This window comes from Colossoma macropomum, unplaced genomic scaffold (genome assembly GCF_904425465.1).
Source record: "Colossoma macropomum unplaced genomic scaffold, Colossoma_macropomum, whole genome shotgun sequence".
NCBI classification, from domain to species: Eukaryota; Metazoa; Chordata; class Actinopteri; order Characiformes; family Serrasalmidae; genus Colossoma; species Colossoma macropomum.
This window is the reverse complement of record NW_023494784.1, coordinates 34,135,878-34,162,399: the sequence shown is the minus strand read 5'-3', so window position 1 is coordinate 34,162,399 and position 26,522 is coordinate 34,135,878. Positions and strand designations below refer to the sequence as shown.

Here is a 26,522-nt window from a genome sequence, read left to right as displayed (position 1 = left end):
TTTGCTAAGGTTCAGTGCTCCTCAGAGAACTCAAACACTCAAACACAAAATTTAATGTCGCATTAAAGTACTATAAAATTGAGCATGTTGATAAAAGTAGTTTCTAAAATCATAAATCAGAATCAGAAATCATTAACCATGAACAAAACAACAGCGCTTTACTCTGGAGGGCTCTCACCCCAGGGAATGACCAGCATCCTGCTGTCTCCTCCCAAACAGCCAAGAACTCCAACACAGAGCCTTCAGATCTAGAGAAAAAAGACAAATAAATAAATAAAAATCAGTCCTTCATTACAACCCACATACTTCACAATCTTTACTCCAAAACTCTTTCTAGTGAGATGACCTCTCTAGTGAGATGAACTCAGTATGACTCATATCACTAATCTGCTCACGTTGTAGTCATAATCTTATCATCATCTCATCAATGTTACAGTGATGGCAGTCGACAGAATCAGCCATAAATATCAATCAGATGATATGTCGTTTATGATTTTAGACTACATTTAATAATAATAGACTCACAGCAAGTAGGACATTTGATTTTAATGCTTCTATATCTAGTACCTTGTGATAACTGGGTCTAGAATGTGATTAGGGCCAAGACTTTTTAGAGCTCCTCTTCCCTTTATTCCTGTTCGCCCTGCAGGGTTCCTGAAAATTCAGATTTATTTTTAACACTGGGATTAAGTCAACAGACACCAAAGGAACAACATGGATAAATAAATAAGTTCAGAGGCTGGTAAATTATTTAAAATGCATTGTTTACCTGTGGCTGTCCAAGGCTGAACTGTCTGAACTGTTTGAAAAAACATATACATGAACATATTTGTCAAGATTAAATGGCAATGACAGTTACATCCTAATTTAAACATGGATGAAGGCCACTAAGGACATACTCTGGGGTTTCTTGCTGATTGTAAATTGGAGGATAGTAAGGGGTGAAGTCCACCTACAACAGAACAGACTTTCTGATTACTCCAAAAATGCATAAATAGCACAATCTTTTATAAACCACCAAGTTTTGGTAATTTCTAATAAATACAGTCTAGATTGGGTACCTCCCAAGGCACTTTCTCCTCAGGCACAGGGAAGCGTTTAACAGTACTGCCAGGATAGTGGTGCTGGCGGGCATAGAAGTGATGAGTCTTCTCCTCCTCTGGTTCCTGCCCACTAGATTCTGTAGGGTCACTCCCTGTGCCCTTTACTGTACAGGCTGAAAACGAAAGGCTCTGTAAGTCTGAACTGTTTCTGCTGAAAGCAAGAGACTCAACTACCCCTCTACTCAAACAAAGCTGGAGAGTATCCTTTGATAAGGGTGCAGTTTGCTCATGTCAGAAATGCCTTCTCTTTTCTTGATACCAGTGATGAAGCTTGGCACATCTGTTGGTTTAATGGGACTGACTAACCAGGAGGGACTTTAAGCATTCTGATAATCATGCAGATCAGAGAAATGGAAGAATGTGCAGAATGAAAAACAGTATATTTTGTCTGCAGAGAAGAAGTAAAACCATCAGACTCACCCATTATAGGTGCCTCCTGTTTAGATGTGTAGCCCTGAGACTGAAGAGTGTCCATAATCCACTGTAGAGCTTTAGTGGACTGTGAGACCTAACACAAAATGACACAGCTTTTATCAGACTCTCATACTTAGAAGTTCAAGATTTAGCTAACCTAAGGGGCTGGGGCGACATTTTTTCATCTTCTTTATGACTTTATGCTATACTACTTAACCAGGAGTTACCAAGCCGTCCCTTCTGTAACACATCTAATTCAACCTGTCATTTAAATGAAAAGCAGAAACTAAAACAAACTATGCTGGAGTTGACAAGCCCCAAATAGATTCAATGATGCTGATCATGGACCTGTTCCTCCAGCCGGGCCAGCCTTTTCGCCATGACACCAGAACCTCTGTCATGTTCTCGCTCCAGCAGTTCTGACATGGTTTCAACCCTGAAAAACAACAAGTTTTATAATAATAAACTTTGTTTGCTTATAAACTATAATTCTGTTTGGAGGCTCTTGCCATATGAACATTTCTTTTTTCATTTTTTTGCAATATTAATTTGTTCAATGTGGTTTTAAATATTACAAAATATTCACCGAAAGGTGAAAAAATTTTAGATTCAATAATGTCAGATTTTTTAAAGTTATCTGCTCTGGTATCTGCCATGTTATGCAGCTTTTCCCTCATTTTAGAATCTTCGGCAACTCTGTTCATCATTCTAAATATATCTAAAATTTCTTAATTGTCATTTACAGCTTCTTAGAGTTCAACTAATCAATTTATTACAATATGGTGTGGTAGCGAGGTTTGGTTCACTCAAAAGTGCCTCATCATATGGATATCATTCTATAACATTATGGTAAGTCATATGGTATGTCATGGAATATGGCAGGAATCTTACTTTTCTGCTGTGTCCTGGATGCGATGCTCCACACTCTGGCTCTTGTCTTGCCTCAGAGATGACAGATAATTGTCCTTCATGAATGACTCCCATGATAACAGCTCTTCTTCCTTTGACTGAGTCAGCTCCTGCCCTGGACACAATGAAACAGCGTTTAGCTTTACCGAAACTTCACTTAAACCCAGATCATAAAGAGATGCTAAGAAATGGTGGAAAGTGTTTCTGAGAGACATATAATGCCAGACGCATGCTATCCTGATCATCTGGTGGTGCTGTTTTTGTTTCATTCCTGAAGCTGAAAAGGTTTTGGATTCACAGTTTGAACTCAAAACTATTAACAGTTAGACTACGCTAGCTCAAACAGATAAGAAACTTTTTCTGATTTACTGTAACGTTATTTAAAAATCATTTTAATATGATGTCTAATGATAAATAACATTACAGAACAATGTTAAGATCAGTTAGCTAACTAGTTGACCTCTAGCCATAGGATGCCTCTCTATGGTACACACTTTTGTTCAATAACAAGAGCATAATAATAGCCTCCTCTGGTTCTTCTCCACCTACACGCCACAGTATCAATGCATTTGTACACATGCCAATCTTTGTAAAGTTTCATTAAAGGCCTAGTGCAGGCGCATCTAGCATCTCATGTTGCTGTGACTAGCTCCAGCTTTAGCATCAGCTCATTTGAAGGGGAGCTTGCATCACTAAATCCTCCTCCTTATTAGACATGAAAGCACTTAGAGCTCCCGAGTGGCAGAACCGTCTAAGTGGTGGCCCTATCATCAGGCAATCGCATGTTCAATCCCTGCTGATGCTACACCAATCCCTATGCGAGGAGTCCAAGAGAGCACGATTGGCCTCACTTTCTGGGTGGGTAGGATGCCCTCCTCCCCATCACTCAATGCGATGCTAGTCAGAGGAGGCGTCTGTTAGCTGACATATCACATTTGGCAGCTGGCGCTTTCCTCCAAGTGCGCTTGGCTGTCCAATGAGCGTGAGCAGCAGTTCAAAAAGATGTGGTGGTGCTTCACAGGTCTCGGAGGAAGCCTGTGCTAGCCTTAGCCCTACTAGCACTGGTGGTATTGTGTGACCGGGGGAGTCCTAACTAGTGGATGGAATTTGATATGACTAAATTGGCGAAACAACTGGGGAAAAAAAACAAAACACATGAAAGCACTTTATATAGTATAAAATAATAATAAAACCACTTTAATGTCAATTAAGTTGAATGTTTCCAGTATCCACTGTTCACTAAAGCAGTAAGCCATGAGAGGCCATGGGTTACTGCGATTTTATCACAGGGAAGGGTGTTCTTTGGCATAACGCGAAGCAGAGTGCCTAAAACTCCCTTCCCCGTGATAAAATACCATAACCCACTGCCCCTTTAATAAATATATTAAAAAACACAATGTTTTAGATAATTATTTAAGTTACTATTAATAGTAATCAGCATAAACAAGTATTCCGCAAAGAAACGTAGTTCCTTTAGAGTATGGTATCATTGCTAAGCAACCATGGACTGCTGAAAGAGTGTTTGGTCACCAATCACTGTAAACTGCAGACATTTCATGATTTTTAAAAACGTTTTTCGTATAACAGTGAACACATACAACACAGCACTGTTTAATGCAAATACTTTTAGTTTCAGTACTTTTTGGTCACCAAATTACTACCGCAAGTCTCCTGCCAGTCTGACCACGCCACTTTTCTCACGCTGGGGCTGAATCTCAAATGGCTCCCTGCTCCCTACATAGTGCACTGTGTAGTAATTTGAATACTGAACCTGCACCCGAACAATGCAAAATATCACTAAAAACGGTCATTTGGGATTCATCCACATTCATACTCGACAAGCAGTGCACTCCTTGACAGCAGAGCCTAGAATTTCTAAACTTAATGTTACACAGCACATGATTTAGCTAGTGAGCATGGAGCCGTTTGGGATTCAGCCTGGGTTTGATGTTAGTTCTGACTGAAACACGAACATTTGAAGTGTGTAAGCCATTCAGGTGACATTCCTTAGACTTTTATATTGCCGTTTTTCAGTGAATTATATCGTGAGTACTTTAATTCAAGCCTGTGATATTAATGTTGGAGTTGTTTAGCATGTTTGCTATCTTTTAGCCTGTTGGCTAGCTGGCCAGCCTAGTTCTAGTTAAGAACATAAGTTTTCAGCCCCTCAGTTTAAACAAAAATGGGTTCTTACTTCATCAATATACTCGGTGGTCCATGCGAGCAGCATGGGAGTCAAAGATTATTCATTAACAGCTTAAAAGTCTTTTTTTTCTTGCCCTGGTGTGGTAATACACAATTCAGTTGTTGTGAAGCATGAATAGGTGTGTGTATGTCGTGGATTTTACAACAGCTTCGAATGCAGCTCAACCAATCAGATTTTAGGACCGGAACTGTCCGTTTTGTAATTGAAATTAGCCTATATGCATATTTTGTCAGTTCTCAAATATATATGTCTATGCTTAATATCTTGTAAAGCCAGTTTATTTTTGAATAAAAAAAATCAAATTTACTCCTCTGTGAGCATTTCAGTCTGTTAGTGCAAGTGTTATGGATGCTACCAGACAGTCTGTACTGAATGTTTGACAAATATAGTAACAAATACAAAAGGAGGTGGGACATTGGGAATTTTGCAACAATTATGTAACAATTGCCAAAGTAAGGCATCAAAGTCAACTAAAAGAAGATTAGTCTACATAATTTAATGAACAACAAAAACTATTTTAGGTGCTTGCTACCTAAATCTGTGGAACCTTTGTTAGTCTTTCAGTGACACTTGCTTACTGAAGTGCCTGTGTTTGTCAGTGGGTCGTCGCAGGAACACATGTGTGATTAACAGGTACAGATGGCTCAGGAGGATGAAGGGCGGAGGCAGAGCAGGACGGCTGTGGTATTCCTTTATCAGCTCATAACGCTGAAACTTCCAGATCGTGTCTGTATTATCCTGCACCTCTGTGAATGTGTAGCTATAGAACACAAGGACAGAGCAGTTAGTTGACACACATTAGATAAAGCTCTTGATGTATGGAAGTGTATGGAACATAAGGTCTCCAAAAAAACAGGAATTGTGAGGAAATTAAGAAATCACAAAATATTTTAATTAAATTCTAAAAGTGTATTTGAATCAAACTATTTTATGTAATTTTTCTGGTATTTTTACATATGTTAAAAGGCACATATTCTGGATTTTTTTGTCCCCTGAGGACTTATGAGGACTTATGATAACTGCATGATTTTATGTACCAAAATCAATCATTTTTAAATTTGAATGAACAATTTCAAACCTCTCTTTATCCATTCAAATTAATCAGGCTGTTTTTTTCTGTGTCTTTAAGATTAGTATAGATAAAAGTTCTCTAAGACTGCATTTAAAAGGCAGTTTGGCCTGAAACACTCCTTATAACTTTTCTGTGATTGGGTGGGGCTAAATTGATGTAGGCTGAATATTTGTGAGTTAGTACTGTCCTGAAATACATAATACACATACTTTGTTGACTCTTTTAGTATGCTTGGGGAAGAGGACTTGCAGTAACTTGTGTAGCTATGCAGGGGGCTGACTGTCATACTCAAAGGGTGAGAAGAGTGACCCTTAGCTGTACTTACACTCATTCTGGACTCTCAGCCATAGACAGCTTATGGCAAGAAATGTCATGTGTAGAGTACTCTTTTAATTCTGGTACTTTCCAAAAATGCTGACTACTCACAATGAGCCCAGACTGTGAAGGTGTAGTACTCACTTGAAGATGGCAATAAGGAGGTTGAGAAGCAATATGTTGGCAAACAGCAGGTAAACACACAGCATGATGATGGTCAGCCACTCTGGGAAGACTGGAACGTTATCGTCATTCAGCACTGGACACTTGGGCTTCAGAGGATCTGTGCCATTTACACTACAACTGTCCATGGTAAACTGAGTATCTGGAGCACATAAAAGAGATCAAGCATCAGTGTTGAATCCTTCAGACTTATGCAAAACATATTCTGCTGAGAAGCATATTGTAAATATTTAGTCCACTGAGTGTCCATTATTTCTGTGATGGAGCTCTAAGAGGGCATTATCAACCCCCACCAGGATTAGACCATCTGTCCAGAAAGTTGCTAGACAGTGAGCACAAGCCTTAGGGATTATTCTGAATAAAATGATGGACTGATTTGTATTCCTTGTGACTTATGTATCAATTCTAGATTAAAAAATAGCAAAATATTACACAGTCGTACACAAAAGTTTGCGCACTCCTGGTCACATTACACGTTTTGTTGATTTTCTAAGTAAAAATAATTGAATACATCCTCTAGAGAGAACACACTTCTGCACATTTTAATGCATAATTACAGTTTATTTGCAGAATTATACATATTGGAAAAAGAAATAAATCATAAAATGTGGCTGTTCAAAAATAATGGCACACACTACATTTTATATTTTTCAAAATATGTTACAATATGTTACTCTACAATTTGTAGAAAAATGCTGTATTTAATTGTGTTCTCTGTAGAGAATGTGTTATTTATTTGTGTTACTTGTGTGTTACTTATTTGCACTTAGAAAAAAATTAACAAAACATGTAATTTGACCAGAGGTGTTCAAACTTTTGCATACACTGCATATAATGACTTTCGATAGAACACGGAATTGTAGCCATTTACTACAATTTGTAAACATCAGAATTTAATTCAATACGAGACAGTTTGATATTTTTGATAACGCAAAAATATAGGAAGTTCTTAAAATATAACATAAGTTCATATGCTAGTATTTCTATTTTTAGGTGAAACAAACACTGTGCTTTATAGCGACCTGATCTACCACTCCACAAGATAACATGCTAATCACAATACAACAATAGATACAATACATTATACTGTGATACAATTCAATACAATGTGCTACACTGTGTTGTAACAGCTCTAGCATTTCTGCATTAACATTCCTCTGTATTCCCTGTTTTTTAATTGTTTGCTGTCAAGTTTTCTTTTTCTGTTAGCAAAAAAGAATCTTGTAGGTCATTTGCCAAGACTGCACTAGGAAAGGCATTTGAATAACAGTCATTTTAAAAAAATCAGTATGCAGTTGTCAGGTGTAATACCCGCCATCGCCACCAGAGGTCAGCCTCACCTGAATACTGACGTACTGCCTAGTTTCACCCTGACCCCTCTCACCTGCAGCTCATTTACCTACCTATTTAAGGACCTTCAGTAACTCTGGCTCACTGCGAAGTATCTGCAAACCAAGCCTTGTTCCTGCTAGACTGTTGATGATTTTTGGATTACATTGACCCTTTTCTGAACTTTTGGACTCTGCTTTTGATCTCCCCTTTTGGTACTTCTGCTATTTTGTGAACTTTTCTGGTTTTTGACTGTTTTGGCTTTGATTCTGGCTTTGTGTGTTTGAGTACGGGTATCATGGATTCCAATCCACCTAGAGAGTCTTCCTTACAGCAGTATATACTAGGGCAGCTCTGACACTGTTCCTGATTGCAGCTGTGCAGCCTCTTCAATTCAGTTCAATGTTATTTCTATAGTGCTTTTTGTAACAGATGAGCAAGCCTAAGATGACAGTGTTAGAATAAACTTAGGAACAAAGACAAGGAGCCCATCTTCTGCTGCGCCACACCTGAGAGTGGAATACCTCGTCTTCATATTCATATGCTCTGATGACAGTTTAATTCTTAGCTTGCAAACTCTTTGTTTCATTTTACTCACTGTCTATACTAGCTGGTATGTTCCCAAATATGATGAGGTAGGGCTCATACACAGCTCCACGAAAGATCCAGTTGAGACGCTCCTCATTCTGAATGAGGATCCCCTGTTTGGCCACTCCATAGGCCACCACCCAGATACTGAGCAGGAACATAAAGAAGAACAGATCCATCATCTAGAAAGAGAGAGAGATAAAAAGGAAGAGTAAGAAAAGTAAAGTTAGTCGAGCATGTATTTCAATGAGTGCTATCTTTTTGGAATGTATAGAATAATAATACATACGCAACTGAACATACATACATAATAAATACAAAAGTAATAGTACATAACTGTTGACAGTACATTAATAAGCATCATCTACAAAAGTTAGGTTAGGTATGCATGATGAAATCATGATCAAGTCAAAATCATAAGTTTTGGCAGATAATTGCTTTAAAAAAGCCTTTCAGCCTTAGATAATGTTCAGATTTGATCAATATTTCAAAGCAATATTTATTGTACTCCAGAAAAGCAGAATGTTTGAGCTACACTGGATTACTGTGCTAAAATGTCTGCGTTTTATTCATTGGCCTACATTTGTAAATGTGCAGTGAGATTTCTATAAATATACAGTCATATGCAAACGTTTGAACATTCCTGATCAGATTACACGTTTTGTTGATTTACTAAGACAAAATAAGTTAACACATCCTCTACTGGAAACAAATCTAAATGTAGCATTTTTATACAAATTTTATTGCACAATTTCTATTTATAGGAAATAGCTGAACATATTGGAAAGAACAAAACATAAAATAAAAAAGTGCCATAACTTTTTTACAGGCTATATTATACGTGTTATTTCTTTTTCTAATATGTTCAATTCAGCAAATAAACAGTAACTGTGCATTAAAAGGTGCAGAACTGTGTTCTCTGCAAAGAATGTGTTATTTTGTTATTTTAAATTAGGAAATCAACAAAACATGTACAAACCCAATTCCAAAAAGGCTGGGACTGTAGGTAAAATTCAAATAAAACAGAAAACACTGATTAGTAAATTAACTTTGACCTTTATTTAAATGAAAACAGTATAAAGATATTTAACGTTTTACCTTTTGACCCTCAGAACTTCTATTCTGAAACTGCTGCCTGTACATTCCAAAATAGGTGGGACAGGGACATTTAAAGCTAGGAATGTTGTGAAATGATCCTAGAAACATCTTAAACATGTGACGCCGACTTCTCTGGGCTAAAGCTCATCTCAGGTGGAATGAGGCAAGGGGAAACATATATTGTGGTCTGCTGAGTCTACCTTTCAAGATGTTTATGTAAATTACTGACATCATGTTCACCAGGCAAAAGAGGAAAAAGACCATCCTGACTATTACCAGTGTAAAGTTCAAAAGCCACTGTCTGTCATGTTATGGGGGTGTGTTAGTACCAAGTGCATGGGTAACTTGCACGTCTGTGAAGACACTGTTAATGCTGAGGGGTACATACGCATTTGGGAGCAACATATACTGCCATCTAGACAACGTCTTTTTCAGGGACGTCCCCGCTTGTGTCAGCAAGACAATGCCAAGCTCATTCTGCAAGTATTACAACAGCATGGCTTTTTTTAGTAAGAGAGCGCAGATGCTAGATTGGCCTGCCTGCAGTCCAGACCTATCTCCCACTGAAAACATGTGGCGCACTATAAAGCGCAACATACAACAATGGAGACCCAAGACTGTTAAAAACCTTAAGCATTATCAAGCAAGAATGGGGAAAAATACACTTTCACATCTACAACAATTTGTGTCCTCAGTTCCCAAATGATTACTGAGGGTTGTTGAAAGGAAAAGTGATGTAACACAGTGGTAAACATGCACACTCCTTTCTCAACTTTTTGGAACAAGTTGTAGGCATCAAATTCAGAATAAGCATATATATATAAAAAAAATAAAATTAACTTGTTGATACAGTAAATATTGTCTTTTTGTCTGTTTTCAACTGAATACAGGTCAAAAAGGATTTGCAAATCAGTGCTTTTTGTTTTTATTTGCATTTTATCTACTGTGCCAACTTTTTTGGAACTAGGTCTGGAATTTGACCAGGAATGGAATTTATTCTCACCATTTTCCTGACAATGATAATCTTAGGACCTAAGGTTCTGCTGATGGTGAAGATGGCCATCAGGCGCAAGCAGAATATGATGAAGTCGATGCAGAGGATGACTTTACCCACATAGAACACTGTTCCAGAAGCCTGCAGCCTGAAGGAGAAATTAAGTGTCTTATAATGGACTGTATGTATGAATATTTGAGTGTACGTATGTATGTAACTAGGCTCTCATGCAAATATGAAATCTACTATAAAACTGAGAAAAAATATACAAACGATTATGCAATGGCTTTTAGTGGACAGTGTTCCCCTAGAGAAAGCCAATGTTGAACCAGTAAGCTGACCTGCAAGCCAGGCCAATGATGAAAAGCATTATCGACAGCACATCCAGAATGTTCCATAGGTCTTTAATATACATCTTTGCTTTCTTCTGAAGGCCAAATCCATCTGAGTCATTGAAGAGCTAAACAGAAGGAGTGAATTGACACCAAACATGTAATGTCCTCCACAAATACTGGCACACTCAATTTACATGAACAAAACTGGATAAAATCGTCTTTATTGTTTATAAAATGATTTCTGTGCTCTGTATCAAGAGAAAACATTGTACTATTGTATTGTGATACCAAATACAAATACTGTAAGCCTTGAGTTCTTTTCTGACAATTTTATTCTGAGATATGCTTGATTACATTTTATTGTGCCTGTCCAAATCTCACCTGTCTGATCTCCTCACACACCAGAGAGATCAGCCACACGTACAGAAGGAGCTCTCTCCAGGATGGTGAGGGCTGGAAGTCTGTCATCAGCACCACAGCAAAGAGGCACAGGAAACCAAAGTAGGAGGCGATGTTCCAGTAGAACTTCACCTGAGGGCAGGTGAACAGACCCATCATCCGCGTCCAGCAGTTCAGAGGACGCAAATGAGACTTCTGAGATTGGTCACTGGTGACACAAAGAAAGAACTTGTTTTTTTTTTTCAGAGGTGTTCAGTCTAAAAAGTAGTGCAGATGGAACAAAAAAAAATGTGTGCTGAATTGAGTGCTGAAATGGAGTTATGAAACTAAAGTTTGGGTAGAGGACCATGCCTGCCTGAAGCTAATTCTCTTTCCAGGTCATCTTCCCTTTCCTATGACAAAGTTTTCACATTTCACCACCTCACCATCTCCTCTCAGCTCCTCAGTTCTCTCTCAGTCCTATCTCTGTCTATCAAAAAGGGGTGGGTGGTCTGGCCTTCTAGCTTAAAGCAGGAGCCATCCAGAACCCCAACCCCAATTTCTCAGCATTCTCTCTCTTCCAAAAGTCATAAAGCCTCTTCTCTTACAACAACCGTACACTAACCGGCCACTTTATCAAAACCACCTCCTTGTTTCTACATTCTCTGTCCATTTTATCAGCTCCACTTACAATATAGGAGCACTTTGTAGCTCTACAGTTACAGACTGAAGTTCATCTTTTTCTCTGCATACTTTGAATAGTCCTTTCACCCTGTTCTTCAATGGTCAGCCCCCAGAGGACCACCACAGAGCAGGCATTATTTGGATGGTACATCATTCTCTACACTGCAGTGATGTGGTGGTGGCGTGTTAGTGTGTGTTGTGCTGGTATGAGTGGATCAGACACAGCAGTGCTGCTGGAGTTTTTAAACACTGTGTCCACTCACTGTCCACTCTATTAGACACTCCTACCTTGTCAGTCCACCCTGTAGATGTAAAGTCAGAGATGATAGCTCATCTGTTGCTGCACAGTTTGTCTTGGTCATCCTCTAGTCCTTCATCAGTGGTCACAGGACGCTGCCAACAGGACTCTGTTGGCTGGATGTTGTTGGTTGGTGGACTATTCTCAGTCCAGCAGTGACACTGAGGTGTTTAAAAACTCCAGCAGTGTCTGTGTCTGATCCACTCGGACCAGCACAACACACACTAACACAGCACCACCACATCAGTGTCACGGCAGTGCTGAGAATGATCCACGACCAAATAATATGTGGTGATCTTGTGGGGGTCCTGACCACTGAAGAACAGGGTGAAATGGGACTAACAAAGTATGCACAGAAACAGACAGTTGGACTACAGTCTATAATTGTCAGACTACAAAGTGCACCTATATGGTATGTGGAGCTGATAAAATGGACAATGAGTGTAGAAACAAGGAGATGGTTTTAATGAAGTGGCTGGTCGGTAAGGTCTGCACTCACAAATGTGGATTTAAACCTTTTTATCCACCTACACTACTTACTGAGAACTCTATATGATTTTCTCTGCCATCAATTTCAGTCTTAATTATGCTCAGCAATAAGGAAGTGATCCATTGAATTAATGTGGACTTCCAGAACTTAAAATGTGTGGTTAAAATGAAGTCTCAAAACCTAAAAGTATCTTTATCTGAAATGGCTGTTCCACAAAATCTGAAATATCAGTACTGATTCTGAGGTTTGTCTCTGTCATCAGTGCAGAATCCAGTGACAGAGTCCATCACCAGCTTCTCCTCTTCTGTCCGCTCTGCTTCTCTTCGCATGGCCTCGTCTCGCCTAACAAAACGTACAAACACATACATTTGTCATCATTATGAGTCACATATATGATGCCTGCTAATGTATATACCATCAAATTCCTAATCTAATCCATTTTTAATGCTAATTATGACAGGTTCTTCAGAAAATGTAACCAACAGTGTCTGTTCCAAAGCTGCCCTAGATGATCTCGAATAAACACTGCCACCGTGTGGTGGATCTTTGCTGTGGTCTTCTCATGATCTTATGATTTATACATATTTTTGAATCCAAATAGGCAATCAGCTTATTAACATATATAAAGTTATATGAAATATATTTAAGTATGACTTTGGTCTGGGGCATTACTTATGTTATACATTTAAAGTAGGAATGTAAATGTTCATTTATATACGGTAACGTCTATCCAAGAACAGAAGAAGGAAAAGAACATTTTGAAAAATCATAAAGCGGACAGGGCGGCACTGTGGCGCAGTGGGTAGCGCTGTCGCCTCACAGCAAGAATGGCCTGGGTTCAATTCTCGGCCGGGCGACCGCGGTCATTTCTGTGTGGAGTTTGCATGTTCTCTCCGTGTCTGCGTGGGTTTCCTCCCACAGTCCAAAAACATGCAGTCAGGCTAATTGGATATGCTAAAATTGCTGCTAGGTGTGTGTGAATGTGTATGTCTGTCTGTCTGCCCTGTGATGGACTGGCGACCTGTCCAGGGTGTATCCTGCTGCCCAATGACAGCTGGGCTCCAGCACCCCACCGCGACCCAGAAGGAGAAGCGGTTTAGATGATGTGTATAAAGCAGATATTTATTATGATATTGTGAGTGACCTATTAACTTCATACAGAGCTATGACAACTAACATAATTAAAGATACACTGTCTGGACTCTCATTTGTCCCTGAGAATCCCTGAGCACTGTCAGTGATGAGCACAGTGAGCAATTTCATCACGTGCATTAAAAAGCAGGACCAAGGGCAATGGAGCCCTAGTATGCTTGCTGACTACTGTTAGAACCTCAAAAGAGCCAATTACTGCAGAAAATTAACTGCTGTAACTTTTTAGGTAATGTTTAAATTGTAAACTTTAATGTAAACTACTTTTTTTTTTTTCAAATTTCCAACAGCATGTTACATAAAATTCCTGGGTGACAGAAAAATGTAATAACAGATAAAAGAGAGCACAAATAACAACATTAGAATCACCTGTTTTTGTCACTCAATGTTACCTGAAGGCCAAAAATCCTGTGTAGATAAGTGGAAAGAAAACCATGCAGAGCAGGAGCTTCCATTGTGGGTTATCCACTGCTACTTCCCCATACCAGATCTGAGTCAGCAGGGCCTGAAACAGCCAGTTAGGTTATTTCTAACACAGTGTTTGCAACTGCCATGGTGGTAAACAGAATTTTAAAATTGGTAAAAAGAATTATGGCAAATTGAATTTTTGTCCCTTAAACTTCAGGGACGTCTATGTAAGCCCACACTTTAATTTCTCACTCGCATATCTATCTAACTTACTAGCTAGCAGTTTAAGGGGTTAAAAACTATAGGCTGAGAATATATGTATGAATGTATGGCAATGATTAGGCTTTTGGTTCAGGCTGACAAAAGCCCTGCATCACATTTGTCCAGTCTTAAAGAGAGATAACAGTAAGCATGTCAGGTGTGTTTACCTGGACCCCTGAGTGAGCTATGAAGCTCTTGTCATCAGCCTCGAGGGCGAGGCGCAGACAGGTTGCCCCACCCCAAGACGGCGAGACCCGAGTCAGCAGCTTCTGAGCTCTCTGTTCATCATTGCTATGACACTCGCTGAACACACCTGCACAAGTACAAAGAATTTTCTTTGATATACACACTTCCATTGAAAAGTGTATAAGAATATACAATAAAATAAATGTGTTACTGCAGGTTAAACGAATCATAAAATACATATTTAATATAGAAAATAATTTAATGTAAATAAACATATAAAACATGATGCTTCAAATAAATATAAAACAGTTCTAATATGATGTTAACACTCTCCATAGGTTTCAAATCATTTGTAGGAAGATGAAAAATGAAGACGTTTTAGATCCATCCAGAAATATGCATGAGACCTACAGATGATTCCTTAATAATTTAAAAACCTTAAGGAATAACACTGAGAACGAACTTTCAGAAAAAACCATTCAGAATGCCTTGAATATTAAATGTAGTTAAGTCAGGGCAGATGACAGCATATCACAATAATTAGACAATTACAACATATTATTTGTCACTATATAAATTGAAATAGAAGTAGAAATACTGATTAAAACATCTAAAATGCCCTCTTGTGTCTAGTTTAGAATATTGTAATCTGTACTGTTTAAGTTATTATTGATCAAAAAAAAAAGAACAACAATAACATGGCAAGCAGTTGCAAACCTACCCTGTTGTGTGGTAGGTACACAGGGTTAGGATGTAATGCATTTGTAATAATGTAATATGTATTTATAATACAAAAATTGAGTATCTGTTACATTTTGTAAAGGCAGTATTCAGAATACAGTACCTTTTATGATTTTAGAAATACTTTCAGAATGCTCGCCCACTAAATTTAAAAACAACCATACAATCTTTAAAAGAAATGTTAAAATACAGTAAATGACACACAAATACACTTTGAAGACTCTAATGAAGAACTTAACCAGTGGCTTCTTTACAAACACTGAAGTTCCTCCTAAAGCCTGAGTGGACTGATAAATCCTCAATATTGAGAATTTCAGAACTTCATTCAAATGATAATTGGATATTTTATGAGACATATTAACAGAAGAACTACGTAAAGAAAACTGCCAAGTAGTAACAGTGAGGAATAGTAGAATAGAATTGAATAAAAATGACAGTGTTTTTCCAATGTGCCTTATCAAAGTGTATTTTACATGTATTCTGAATGCATTACTTTATGTTTTGTAACTAAAAACATATATAGGACATTGTTTTTCAATATTCTCCCATGACTACCTTTTCAAAGGATTCTGAGGGTACGTACACAAAGGCACAAATACACTAAAGTAACATAAAAGCTAATGAAGAGATGCCGAAGTATAGAACAAATGTTGCCCTGTACCGATGGCCCGTTTCTCATAGTGGTTGGCGAGTTCTCTCATAGATTCGGTTTCCTCTCCATTGTCCCCTCCCTCTTCAGCAAGCTTCTTCAGGATCTTACTGGCAGCCAGAGCAGCAGCCATACAGTCACTGCACTGAAAAACAGAGAGGCACAAGGTATGTTTTTAACCAGAGATGGAGGCCTCAAAAAAAGAAACCTTTCAAGTTTGTACTGAATTTGTAAATCCACAGTATAAAGTCAGATTACTTCTGGTTTAAATTGCTGAGTCAGTGTAATTTTCTATTAAGAATCTATCTCTATCTGTTAATCTGTGTCTGTTGATTGGCTCCCTGGACCACTGACCTCTTATGCTCGTCTAATGTTACCTGTTCCCAAGTGATTTCTGCCAGTTCTCTCTTGTTCTGCAGCACACTCCAGAGGAAGAGGTCTCTGCCTGGGTCCCATACAGTGTCTGGAGTTCTCTTTTCCTCAAAGCACGGCAGTTCCAGGCCGTGGCCTTTGACTGGCACCTGACAGGATCATAGCAGTATTATCAGCAATATATGCAGCAGCAAATGTTTTGCAAAAAAAGATTTAAGTTACCATTTTGATATGAAATGCTTTTTTTAAAGATCAAAGTTGTTAAGTAAATTTGTATTAAGCATATTGTGTCCACTCTTCTAATATAACCTCACTGCACTTAAAAATGTTTCACTGTGCTAAAATTTCAGCAGTTTAAAAAATAAAATAAACTTGCGATCAATCGCGATTAAATTTTTTAATCGCCTAACAGTCCAAGTTTACTTGCTATGTGTGCTTTATTGAGCTGGGCTGTGGGGTTAGTTAGTGGGGATAAGCGTCTGACATAGAGAGGAATCCTATGGCTAAAAGTGACCTTCCCTGCTGTCGTGCTGTGCTTATCAGCGCTGGGCGGCAGTTCTCCCTTGCTGTCTGTTCAATAAAAGAGCATTCGCCTTTAAAGCACAGTGTTTCCTGTGTCTCCTTCTTCACTGACGATACAATACATTGCCACAAAGCTTTTTCCCCCACAAAATTTGCACAAGAATCAGTTAACATGACATTCATTTCATTTTCTAGGTAGGTAGTCCTACCTGCTATGCATTAACTACCACATAGTAGAGGCAGGCAGCAACCAAGCAAGCAAAATAAATGTACTAGATTTGTGTATTGTGCTAAATCTTACTCTTAAATAGGGCTGTAGAGCCAAAACACTTGAGTGAACATTAAAACTATCAATGCATCTTAATTTTGTATGTTAATTTTCAGTGCAAGGTAATGTAAAAATGTTTTATTCCATTTCTATTGGGCAGCTAGTATTTCTATTGGGTAGCTCGTACTTCAAATAATGTAAAAAGAAATCAAAATAGAAACATACAATATAATTGTAGATACAATGTTTTGTTCTGATGGTGAAGATATATTCAAGCAACAGAGTAGCTATACAAGTAACCTTCAATTGTCAACAGTTATCACACTTTGTTTTAAATCTAAAGGCCAATTTAACCTAGCTACTTGGCTAATTCATAATAAATATATAGTTAAATTTAAATATCAATTTTTTAAAGATAAATACTGTTCAGAGTAAATGAATATGTATTGAAGGAGTCAACCTGAGACAATGTCAGATGAAATGCTATAGTTCACTGCAGGAAACTGCATCTTTCTTTCTTACACAACATTTAATGTCTACTAATTAAAATTGTTTATTATATTTGTTATTTAACATCCTAACCCTCCAAACATCCTATAATTCTTATTTTGAGTTGAACTGTATTAACACTGCAAAATTCAAACTCACTGTTAAACAGATGTCATCGTTAGATTTCGCTGCTCTCTGACGGGGTGATGCTGGGAGGTACAGCGGCTGAGTAAAACTGCCCAGCAGGTGACGCACTTCATCCGACACATGGTTGAGTGCAATTTTAGTGCCTCTTGGAGCACGCTTAGCCAGTTTGCGCAAGAAAAGGCAGCTGGGCAGGTGTGTATACAGCTCATGGAGGGTATCTTGATGTTGGAGAAACTGGCGGATGGACACTCCGTTCTCCAGCAGAAGACTCACAAACTCAGATTTATGGCCCACCAATGCAGAGAACATGGCCTGGTGCAGGTCACTGGACTGGAAAACAACAAACAAGCTTATGGAGTGATAAGAGTGGGCAATGTGGTGATATTTATTGCTATTACGATAAATTACATCACAATCTATTATGGATATCATGGGCACTTAAAGAACATAGACAAGCTGTTTAGTTCATTACAAAAAGAGCACAGTTATTGATCTTTTTACCTGGACTTAATGCAGGGCAGTATATTAAATGTTGAATAAAAATCAATGTACTCAAAGTTCTTGACAGTATTGTTAAATGTGGCACTACTGAAGCTTTTTTGTCTGTTCCAACTGACCAAACCTTCAAAGAATGAAACATTGTGACACATATCATATAACGTGAATGTCTTGAAGTATCATGACTTTTGCCAAATTGGTCACCCCTATATATAATTCTGAAGAGTAAGCAGTAGTAGCGCTGGGACAATTTCATATTTATTTAAACTGTAGTTGATTTAATGGAAGAGAGGCTCGATAAAAAAGTGTCAATATATTAACTCTGGTGAAATAATTACAATGTGTATTAGTGCTTTCTAAACCATTTCAGCAGACACTATATGCCCTAAAGTATCAGCCTAACTCTGAAACTGAGACCATTTTGGTCACTGATGTCATGATAGGAAATTTTCATGTACAGCACAACCAATTCCTGCAAGTAGGTACGATATACATTATATTACCTTACATGAACCTAAGATGAGAGCGGTGAATGTAATGTAATGCACTGTGTAACAGACCTTCCATTGACTTTCTTCAGTAAATATCTCGCTCTCTGCAATGTCCACACGATTCCAGGCCACAGCCAGCTCCAGCTGTCTCTCCCTGTTCTGCTTGCCCACACTGACACTGCTACGGGAGGCTGCAGGAATACAAATAAAAATAAAAACCAAAATAAATAGTGAAGTGTACACTACATGTCCAAGTTTGTAGATAAATGTTTCTTCTGAAAGAAATTAATAGGGGGTTTGTTCTCCTTTGCTGCGGTAACAGCCTATTCCACTGGGAAGGATTTACACTAGATGTCAGAACGTTGTTGTGAGGATTTGACTGCATTCAGCTACAAGAGCATTAGTGAGGTCAGGTACTGATGTTGGTTGATCAGTTCTAGGTCACAAATGCCACCACAAGTCATCTCAAAGATACTGGATGGAGCTCCATCACTCCATACAGCGCAATTCCACATGGCCAATGCAAGGGTCTTTATATCCCTCCAGGCAACACTTGGCATTGAACATGGAAGCTTAGGCTGATGTGCAGCTGCCCCAGAGAGTCTCATTCTATTGTAATGCTTTGCTTTGTAAACAATGGATGACCTTAAAGTAGCTGACTTCACTAATTAGAAGAGCTGTCTGGATTCTTTTAGATTTGCTGTATGGATTTATTTCCAAAACTAAACCACAATGTATTATTAACTTGTTTATTTGTTTTTGTTTTTATTTTTATTTTAGTGCTTTTTTTCCCTAAATTTCCTTACCAATGATTTCTTACCAATGACTGCTTTTGCCCAGACGAGTAGCTTTAAATATCATGTTCTCAGATGCCTCTACAAGCCTTTTTCACAATACTAGAGTTACATAATTAGTTCTGTAATGCACATAACCATCTGTCATCCACTGGACCTAAACTAATAAAGAGAACATGATAGATTACCACTCACACCCAAAGCTCATAGACACTGTGTTACAGCCACTAATGGAAGCATGAATTTACACTGCATTCTGTTCCTAAGTGTGTCTGATAAGCAGTCAACTCAGCTATTAGTTTCTTAAGTATGCTGACGAGTTTCCAGCAAGTGAATGGTGAGAATCACTTTGATGCAGTTAGCATAACGATTAAACGTGTAAATGTTTCACCTTTTAGAAAAGCTTGGAGAATGGCCACATCCAGGTCACTGTTTTTCTCCTCGTCGATGCAGAACACCGTCAGCAGCTGGGGCATTCGAACTATGTCTTGAATCTGTGAACAATGTCAAAAAAGGATATTGAATGTGTGGCTGTTCCACTCCTAACTGTTCAGAAATTTCTAACTGTCACTACATTTTCCCAGTGAGTTTATTTCTAAGCTTTGCAATCTGGCCCAGTGACTTTTCTGACTGTCAGCTTTATTTAATTTAATTTATTTTATTTCCACTCAGAAATTGTAGTGTATAGAAACTATAGAATAGATTTGTCTGAATTATTGAATAACACACTATAATAACAGGCCCTAATAAGCAGCATCTTCTTATCTAGTTTTTAATAACTCTTTGTAATTATATAATCTATACAATAATAAACACTACCATTTAAATGATGAACTATTCACTCACAGCAAAATAGAAATAATCAGTGATTATTTTGAATAGTAAAAACCAAATCCTTAATTATAGTTATAATTATAGTTTTTATAAAATAATGGTATAGCTATTTGATACCAATAATTCAGAAATTATGTAGCTTGAAAAATTAAGCATGTACTGAATACAAAGACTTAAGTGATGAAGTAGTTATTTATATTTTTGCTATTTTGTGAAAACTAAAAACTTTTTCTTAATTCTTGGTCAACTGTTACATGGTTAATGTGGTTAATACATACTTTTTAAACATTAATAATAATTAATTGGACCCCTTTTAGTTGTGAGTGAATTTTACAATGTACTTACAAACATACATCACATTACTTATAATACTCAAACATAAAACATTCATGAATAGCACTTAAAGTGCTCTGATTATTTGCATGTGCCTTGTAATTCAAATTGTACACTCTTAAAATGATGGTTCTTCAAGGGCTGTCAAATAAATAAACTGGTTCTATATAGCACTTTTTTGAATAGGGTTCTATCTAGCACCAAAAAGCGTTCTTCTATTGGTACAAGCCTGACATCGTAACAATAGCAAAACCAGTTTGGTGCTATAAAGAACCCTTTTCAAAAAGGTGCTATATAGAACCATCTACAGCACATTCTCTATCACTCTCAAGAACCCTTTCATGACGCAAAAAGTCCTTAATCATCCAAACGCTTCTTTAAGTGTTCATGGTTCTATATAGACACATTTTCTTTACTAGAGAACCCATGAAGAACCAGTGTTCATTTATTAATGAATAAGTATCAATTTCATAATTACTAACCATTATGAACTGACATTAAGGTAATGATAAAGCTATTTATACGGACCTGTAATTATGAGTTGTTACCAAATACTGTGTTTGTAGCACTATTTTAGGACTTAACTCAGCACTGGAAATTACACTATGAACACAAAATTCATGTTTTCAATCTCACCTTCTTGGTCCACTCAATGATCTTGAGCTCAGAGAAGGACTCATACTCCTCTGCAAAAAACCTCTTCAGCAGTCGGTGGATAAGAGCCAGAGTGACCTTTGACAAGGGCAGACCAGCCACATGAGCGATGACATCAGCTAAGCGCCCAGACCCTTCCAGAATAACACATGGAGTGCTGTTCATCATAGAGTTGTAGATCGTCTGTGGGAAGTAAAATGCTTGGGTCAGAACAAAATGCAGAGATGTATATAATAACTAGTGTTTTAGAAACTTCAACCAAAGAAAAGAAAAGTGTGATCTCACATTCAGAGTTCCAGGTCCACCATCCAGCACCACACACACCACTGGAATCTTCACGCCACTCTCTGGCAAAGACACATGACAACTGTCAGCTCAAGAAAATGGGGCTTGTACAAGATTCAAAAGTGTCAAACTGTTGCACGTGAATGAAATGTGTGACGTGAACACAATTCCTGTCAAACAAAGCAAACTGCAAGTAACATATTAATGTGTATCTGTTCTAACCATCATTTTTCAGCGTAAAATTGCTATTAAACTACTAGAGGTAAAGGTTTGAAGAACACTGCAAACTGTTTTAATGGAATAAACTTGTTTCACAGTAGTTGCCAAGTGTAAAAGTGTATAGTTAGCTTAGGGACTGAAAGACAAAAGGAGCTCAATGGCCATCCTTGAAGGGTTTCATATTATGGAAAACCAGGTTTTTTCTAGCTTTTTTCATGTAAAATCTTTTATTAAGTATAACTGAATTCATTGTTTTTCAATTGTATCCACCAATTCAGTGTACAGCAGTTTAGCCCTGTCCATTCAGGCTGAAGTTATAAGGAGTGTTTCAGCCTAGACTACTTTTTGAATGAGGCACAATACAGGGTAACCAATAAGAACAGAGATCATATTTTTATATCAGTCTTAAAGGTACAGTAATAAAAAAAAACAGCCTGTTTGGTTCAGGATAAAGAGAGATTGGAAAATGCTCATGTAAAAATTTAAATTAATTGTTTTGGGTACATAAAAACACAAACATCATAAGTGAAAAAAATACAAATACCCATAACAAGTTGGACTCAACTCTCCATAACACAGAGGCCAGGGTTGTGGTTAACACACTGCTACACATCTGCAGACTCACCTCCGTTTCCCAGAGGCTGCTCTGAGATCAGCTTCTCTAGCCTACCACGAAGGTCAATCTCAACCCCATAATGGCCATGTGTACCATCATCCACCAGCAGGAAATGAGAATGGTTAACATCCAGACAAGAGAGACGGCCCTGACCCTGCTCATCCAGATAGTAATGAGCAGGAAAGCGACCCTGAAAAAGAGGAAGAGAAAAAAAGCAGGATAAATAGACAGATAGATAGATAGCTGGATAGATGGATAGACAGACACACAGACGGACAGTTGCATTCACTATATTATCTTAAATTATACTAACAATATGTTTAATAATATGTACAGCACGTATATAGTTGCACCAGAATGGACAAGGACAGACAATAATAATTCGAGTTACAAGCACTGAAGATGCTGGAAATCTACTGGCATCGTTCAGATTTGTATTATTTTTCTCTGCTTCAGGGGCTTCCACAGTGGTGACCACAGCTCATCTTCCAACTTGGCACACAGGTGTCACACTACTCAAGGAAGTAAAAGGATCCTAATCAGCTTTTTTTACATTTTAGTCTAACAGAGAGGTGTAGAGTGAAAATTCTTCTGGAATCAGATTCCCTTCGTGAAGATATGCTGACTTACCATTTGACCCAATCAGCTTTGCCCACTTAGATTTTCAGCTCATTTTCGTTAATTTAAACAAGTATTTAAAATCAGGGAATCATGTAGCAGGTCACCTCAGAATGGACGAGACCCTGCCGGTTGTGGATGACCCCCCAGGTAGCCACACCAATTGCCACAATCTGTCCCTCCACATTGTTGCTGCTGAGGGTGTAGTCCCGCACTGCACTCCCGACATGCTTCATCACACCCGTGTGTGTGCCACCTGTCAGGATCCAGGCACCTGTAACAGGTGTAATTCAGTTGCCTTGATAAGTGCAGCCTCTTGTTCTTGAGGAAGAATATCTGGCAAGGAATTCTTTATTATGTACTTCTTAAAAACAAACATTTTCAAACATGTAAATCTCAGATACCCTTAATCATCTGTGTTATCTTTATGCAGTAGGTGAGACACAGTTACAGTCTGCATTCAGAGGCTTTAACACTTTTTTGTGCATAGTCAGTGTGTACCTGTGGTTTGGGCCACTTTAATTAGCCCTCTGCGGAACTTATCCTTCAGGTGAGTCTTCATGTAGAAGTTCTTGGCTCCACCTGTCACTGAGATTAACAGGTTTGGGGGGTTGAGCTTCCAACGTTCTGTCATCAGCTGGTACAGCACCTCAGCAGAAGTTTCTGAAGATACACGGATATACTGCACGCACACACACACACACACACACACACACAAACACGCTTTATTTTTCTTACTATTTTCCACATTTTAGAATAATAATGAGAAGAACAAAGACATTAAAACACATAATGAATTACTGTCAAATGGGACTATATAGACCCACCCTACAACATAATTGGTTCAAGTGCATTAACAAGGACAGACATCAAACAAATTTAGACTTAATTTGGAAAACAGAAAAATTAGGATGATACAATGATTGCGATTTTCCAGCTCAATATTTCACTGTAGATTTCAGTAAATGTACTACATTTCTAAACAAAAGCTACTTTTTGGGGGGGGCAACGTTTCCAAAGATATACTGTGAAATTAAAAATTTTATTCTGAAAATAAGTTGTAACATGTAGGCATTGATTACACTATGTATAAATACATACACATATATAAGCTTTTAGATGAAAATTCTTTTAAAACTATGGGACATACATTAATACAGCTTTGCATACAACTGTACACAGCCAACAACATCACATCACACAGTGTGAATGAGTGCTGTTTCAGGACAGAGTTGTTACAGGACTGGATCAAGTATTCATTTTACCCTCCTTCGATATCCAATTCAGCATGTTGCTGCTGTTGCACAAAAAACCTTGTATATCCATTTTTTGTTGCTGTTTACTTTTAGGCATAATGTGAAAACTCTAGTTACTCTTTGCATTGCCTTAAAATTTCATAATAAACGTACCAATAGAAATGGACTAAATTACTTGGAAAAAATCTTGTAACATTAACCTCCATTACAAGTTTAAGATGGTTTTTTCCTTCTCCTGTAAAGTTACCATTTTGGAGATACGAGGTTTAGTTTCAACAGTGACAATATTCTCCTGATATTGGCCTGGTACTGCTGGCTGGTATTAGATCGGCGGCATCTCTACTGTAACGCATTTGAATTTTAATGAAATTTCATGGAGACACATTCAGGAGAGTACATTTCTGTATGCCCTTCACAAAAAGTCCACATGTTCTTTTACCTTTGCTATTTTCTGTCCGATTCCTCCAAAGTTGATGTCACCGAATGCATCAGTGGGGACCTGTCTAACATGTCTGTGTTGGTCCCACTGCTCCCCCATGAATTCCTCCGGCTTGATGGCCTCATCAGTGTGGTGGACCTTTGGGTAGCCACACATACAAATCCCCTCTCTGTGTGGAGTAATCCACATTCACACATGGGTTACTGCCCGACAATACAAACACGGCACACACACTGGCCAACTACCAACAGAATAGTTAACAGAGCTGTACTTTTTTAATGGAGACAGCATGAACATGGTGACATAGTCAGTGGTTCAGAACTACTAATGTATTGGATGAGTGAGTGGTCATGTAGAACACCGTCAGTACTCAAATCTAGTTTGTCCAGATCAAAGCACCTTTAACACTGACATTTAAAACTAAATGTGATGAGATACACTACACACTATTAAAATTAAAAAGAGCCATGCAATAGAAGAATCACTTTTAGTCCCTTAAAGAACCTTGAAGGGGAATTACACCAACATTTCAAAATTTCTGCATAATGATTTTGCTAAAATGTTAAAATAACCATTCAGAGTAGTTTGATGTTAAATGCATCATTCTGGAGACACATACAGAGTCACAATTGTTCACAGTGGTGGTGATGGGAACCAGACATCCAAAGCATTTGATGCCTCCAAAAGCTATGAACCATTAAATGGTTACAAACAGTTTACTTGAAGCCTGAGATTTTGTTTACCTTAAGTTTTGAAATAAACTTTAGGCCCAATATTTGTTTTTTATTTTTTAAATGCATTTATGGTGGAGAGGGGCAGCACGGTGGCGCAGTGGGTAGCGCTGTTGCCTCACAGCAAGAATGGCCTGGGTTCGATTCCCAGCTGGGCGACCAGGGTCCTTTCTGTGTGGAGTTTGCCTGTTCTCCCCGTGTCTGCGTGGGTTTCCTCCGGGTACTCCGGTTTCCTCCCACAGTCCAAAAACATGCAGTCAGGCTGATTGGACGTGCTAAAATTGCCCCTAGGTGTGAGTGTGTGTATGTCTGTCTGTCTGTCTGCCCTGCGATGGACTGGCGACCTGTCCAGGGTGTATCCTGCCTTCCGCCCAGTGACAGCTGGGATAGGCTCCAGCACCCCACCGCGACCCAGAAGGATAAGCGGTTTAGATGATGTATGTATGTATGTATGTATTTATGGTGGAGAGGCACATGCAGGTTGTTGTAAGAGAAAATAGTCCCAACAAAAACCTATTTTTTCAGATTTAGCACTATTTTGCTGTCATGAACAAAAAGTAATATTTTATACCAATTCAGACCCCAAAGCATCTCAAATCAACCTCTGCCCTGTTCCATTTTTCACTGTGTAGTCTGTTTCCTAGCCTCGCTCAGATTATTCTGACCAATTTATGTGCTGGTATTACTCAGCACAACATGCAAGGTCAACTGAAAGAACCCCAGTGCTCTCTGTTTCAGGCAGAATACGTAAACAAACACAAAAACAAATAACACAGAAATGTACCTGCCATCTTCCACAAAGTAGCAGCACTCCTTCTTCTTGATGTTCTCTTTAATCCAGGAGGACAGGGAGCAGCGCTGGAAGGAGGGAGATAGAGAAATGTATCTGGAGCTTTTAACCACACTCAGTGCTAGAGTCTGCACCAAAGCAGGCTCCACTGCTGCATCCCCCATACTCACACACAGAGAGTGAGAGGTAAAGAGAGAGAGAGAGAAGCTGGGAAAGAGAGGCTCGAACAAAACAGAGTGCAGACACACTGCAGTGGGAGTGGAGCTCCCTGCCACAGCTCTAGTGATGTCATTCAGATGAGACGGGTTTAGCCCCCAAAAGCCAGTGCTGCAGAGACAGACACTGGTGTGGCTCAGTTAAAGGACCGTTGTTAGGT

The 26,522-nt window shown here is 38.4% G+C and overlaps 1 protein-coding gene across 1 annotated transcript in view; it reads right to left on the bottom strand.

Moving 5' to 3' along the window:
* Positions 1–26,320, bottom strand: part of trpm2 (transient receptor potential cation channel, subfamily M, member 2) — a 28,531-nt gene extending 2,211 nt beyond the window's left edge. Inside the window, exons 1-29 of the mRNA XM_036569631.1 lie at positions 26,141–26,320; positions 24,626–24,794; positions 23,432–23,612; positions 23,038–23,204; positions 22,322–22,502; positions 21,478–21,539; positions 21,175–21,375; positions 19,763–19,865; positions 18,647–18,768; positions 17,601–17,918; positions 16,168–16,311; positions 15,803–15,935; positions 14,382–14,527; positions 13,938–14,050; positions 12,631–12,738; positions 10,928–11,153; positions 10,553–10,671; positions 10,221–10,359; positions 8,130–8,301; positions 6,164–6,344; positions 5,211–5,392; positions 2,409–2,541; positions 1,866–1,953; positions 1,524–1,611; positions 1,062–1,216; positions 900–952; positions 770–799; positions 568–654; positions 179–248 (exon numbers count right to left, since the gene is read on the bottom strand). Coding sequence (XP_036425524.1) covers positions 179–248; positions 568–654; positions 770–799; positions 900–952; positions 1,062–1,216; positions 1,524–1,611; positions 1,866–1,953; positions 2,409–2,541; positions 5,211–5,392; positions 6,164–6,344; positions 8,130–8,301; positions 10,221–10,359; positions 10,553–10,671; positions 10,928–11,153; positions 12,631–12,738; positions 13,938–14,050; positions 14,382–14,527; positions 15,803–15,935; positions 16,168–16,311; positions 17,601–17,918; positions 18,647–18,768; positions 19,763–19,865; positions 21,175–21,375; positions 21,478–21,539; positions 22,322–22,502; positions 23,038–23,204; positions 23,432–23,612; positions 24,626–24,794; positions 26,141–26,310 — 4,041 coding nt within the window. The 5' untranslated portion in view covers positions 26,311–26,320. The remainder of the gene's footprint in view (positions 1–178; positions 249–567; positions 655–769; positions 800–899; positions 953–1,061; positions 1,217–1,523; positions 1,612–1,865; positions 1,954–2,408; positions 2,542–5,210; positions 5,393–6,163; positions 6,345–8,129; positions 8,302–10,220; positions 10,360–10,552; positions 10,672–10,927; positions 11,154–12,630; positions 12,739–13,937; positions 14,051–14,381; positions 14,528–15,802; positions 15,936–16,167; positions 16,312–17,600; positions 17,919–18,646; positions 18,769–19,762; positions 19,866–21,174; positions 21,376–21,477; positions 21,540–22,321; positions 22,503–23,037; positions 23,205–23,431; positions 23,613–24,625; positions 24,795–26,140) is intronic.
* Positions 26,321–26,522: the final 202 nt, after the last annotated feature.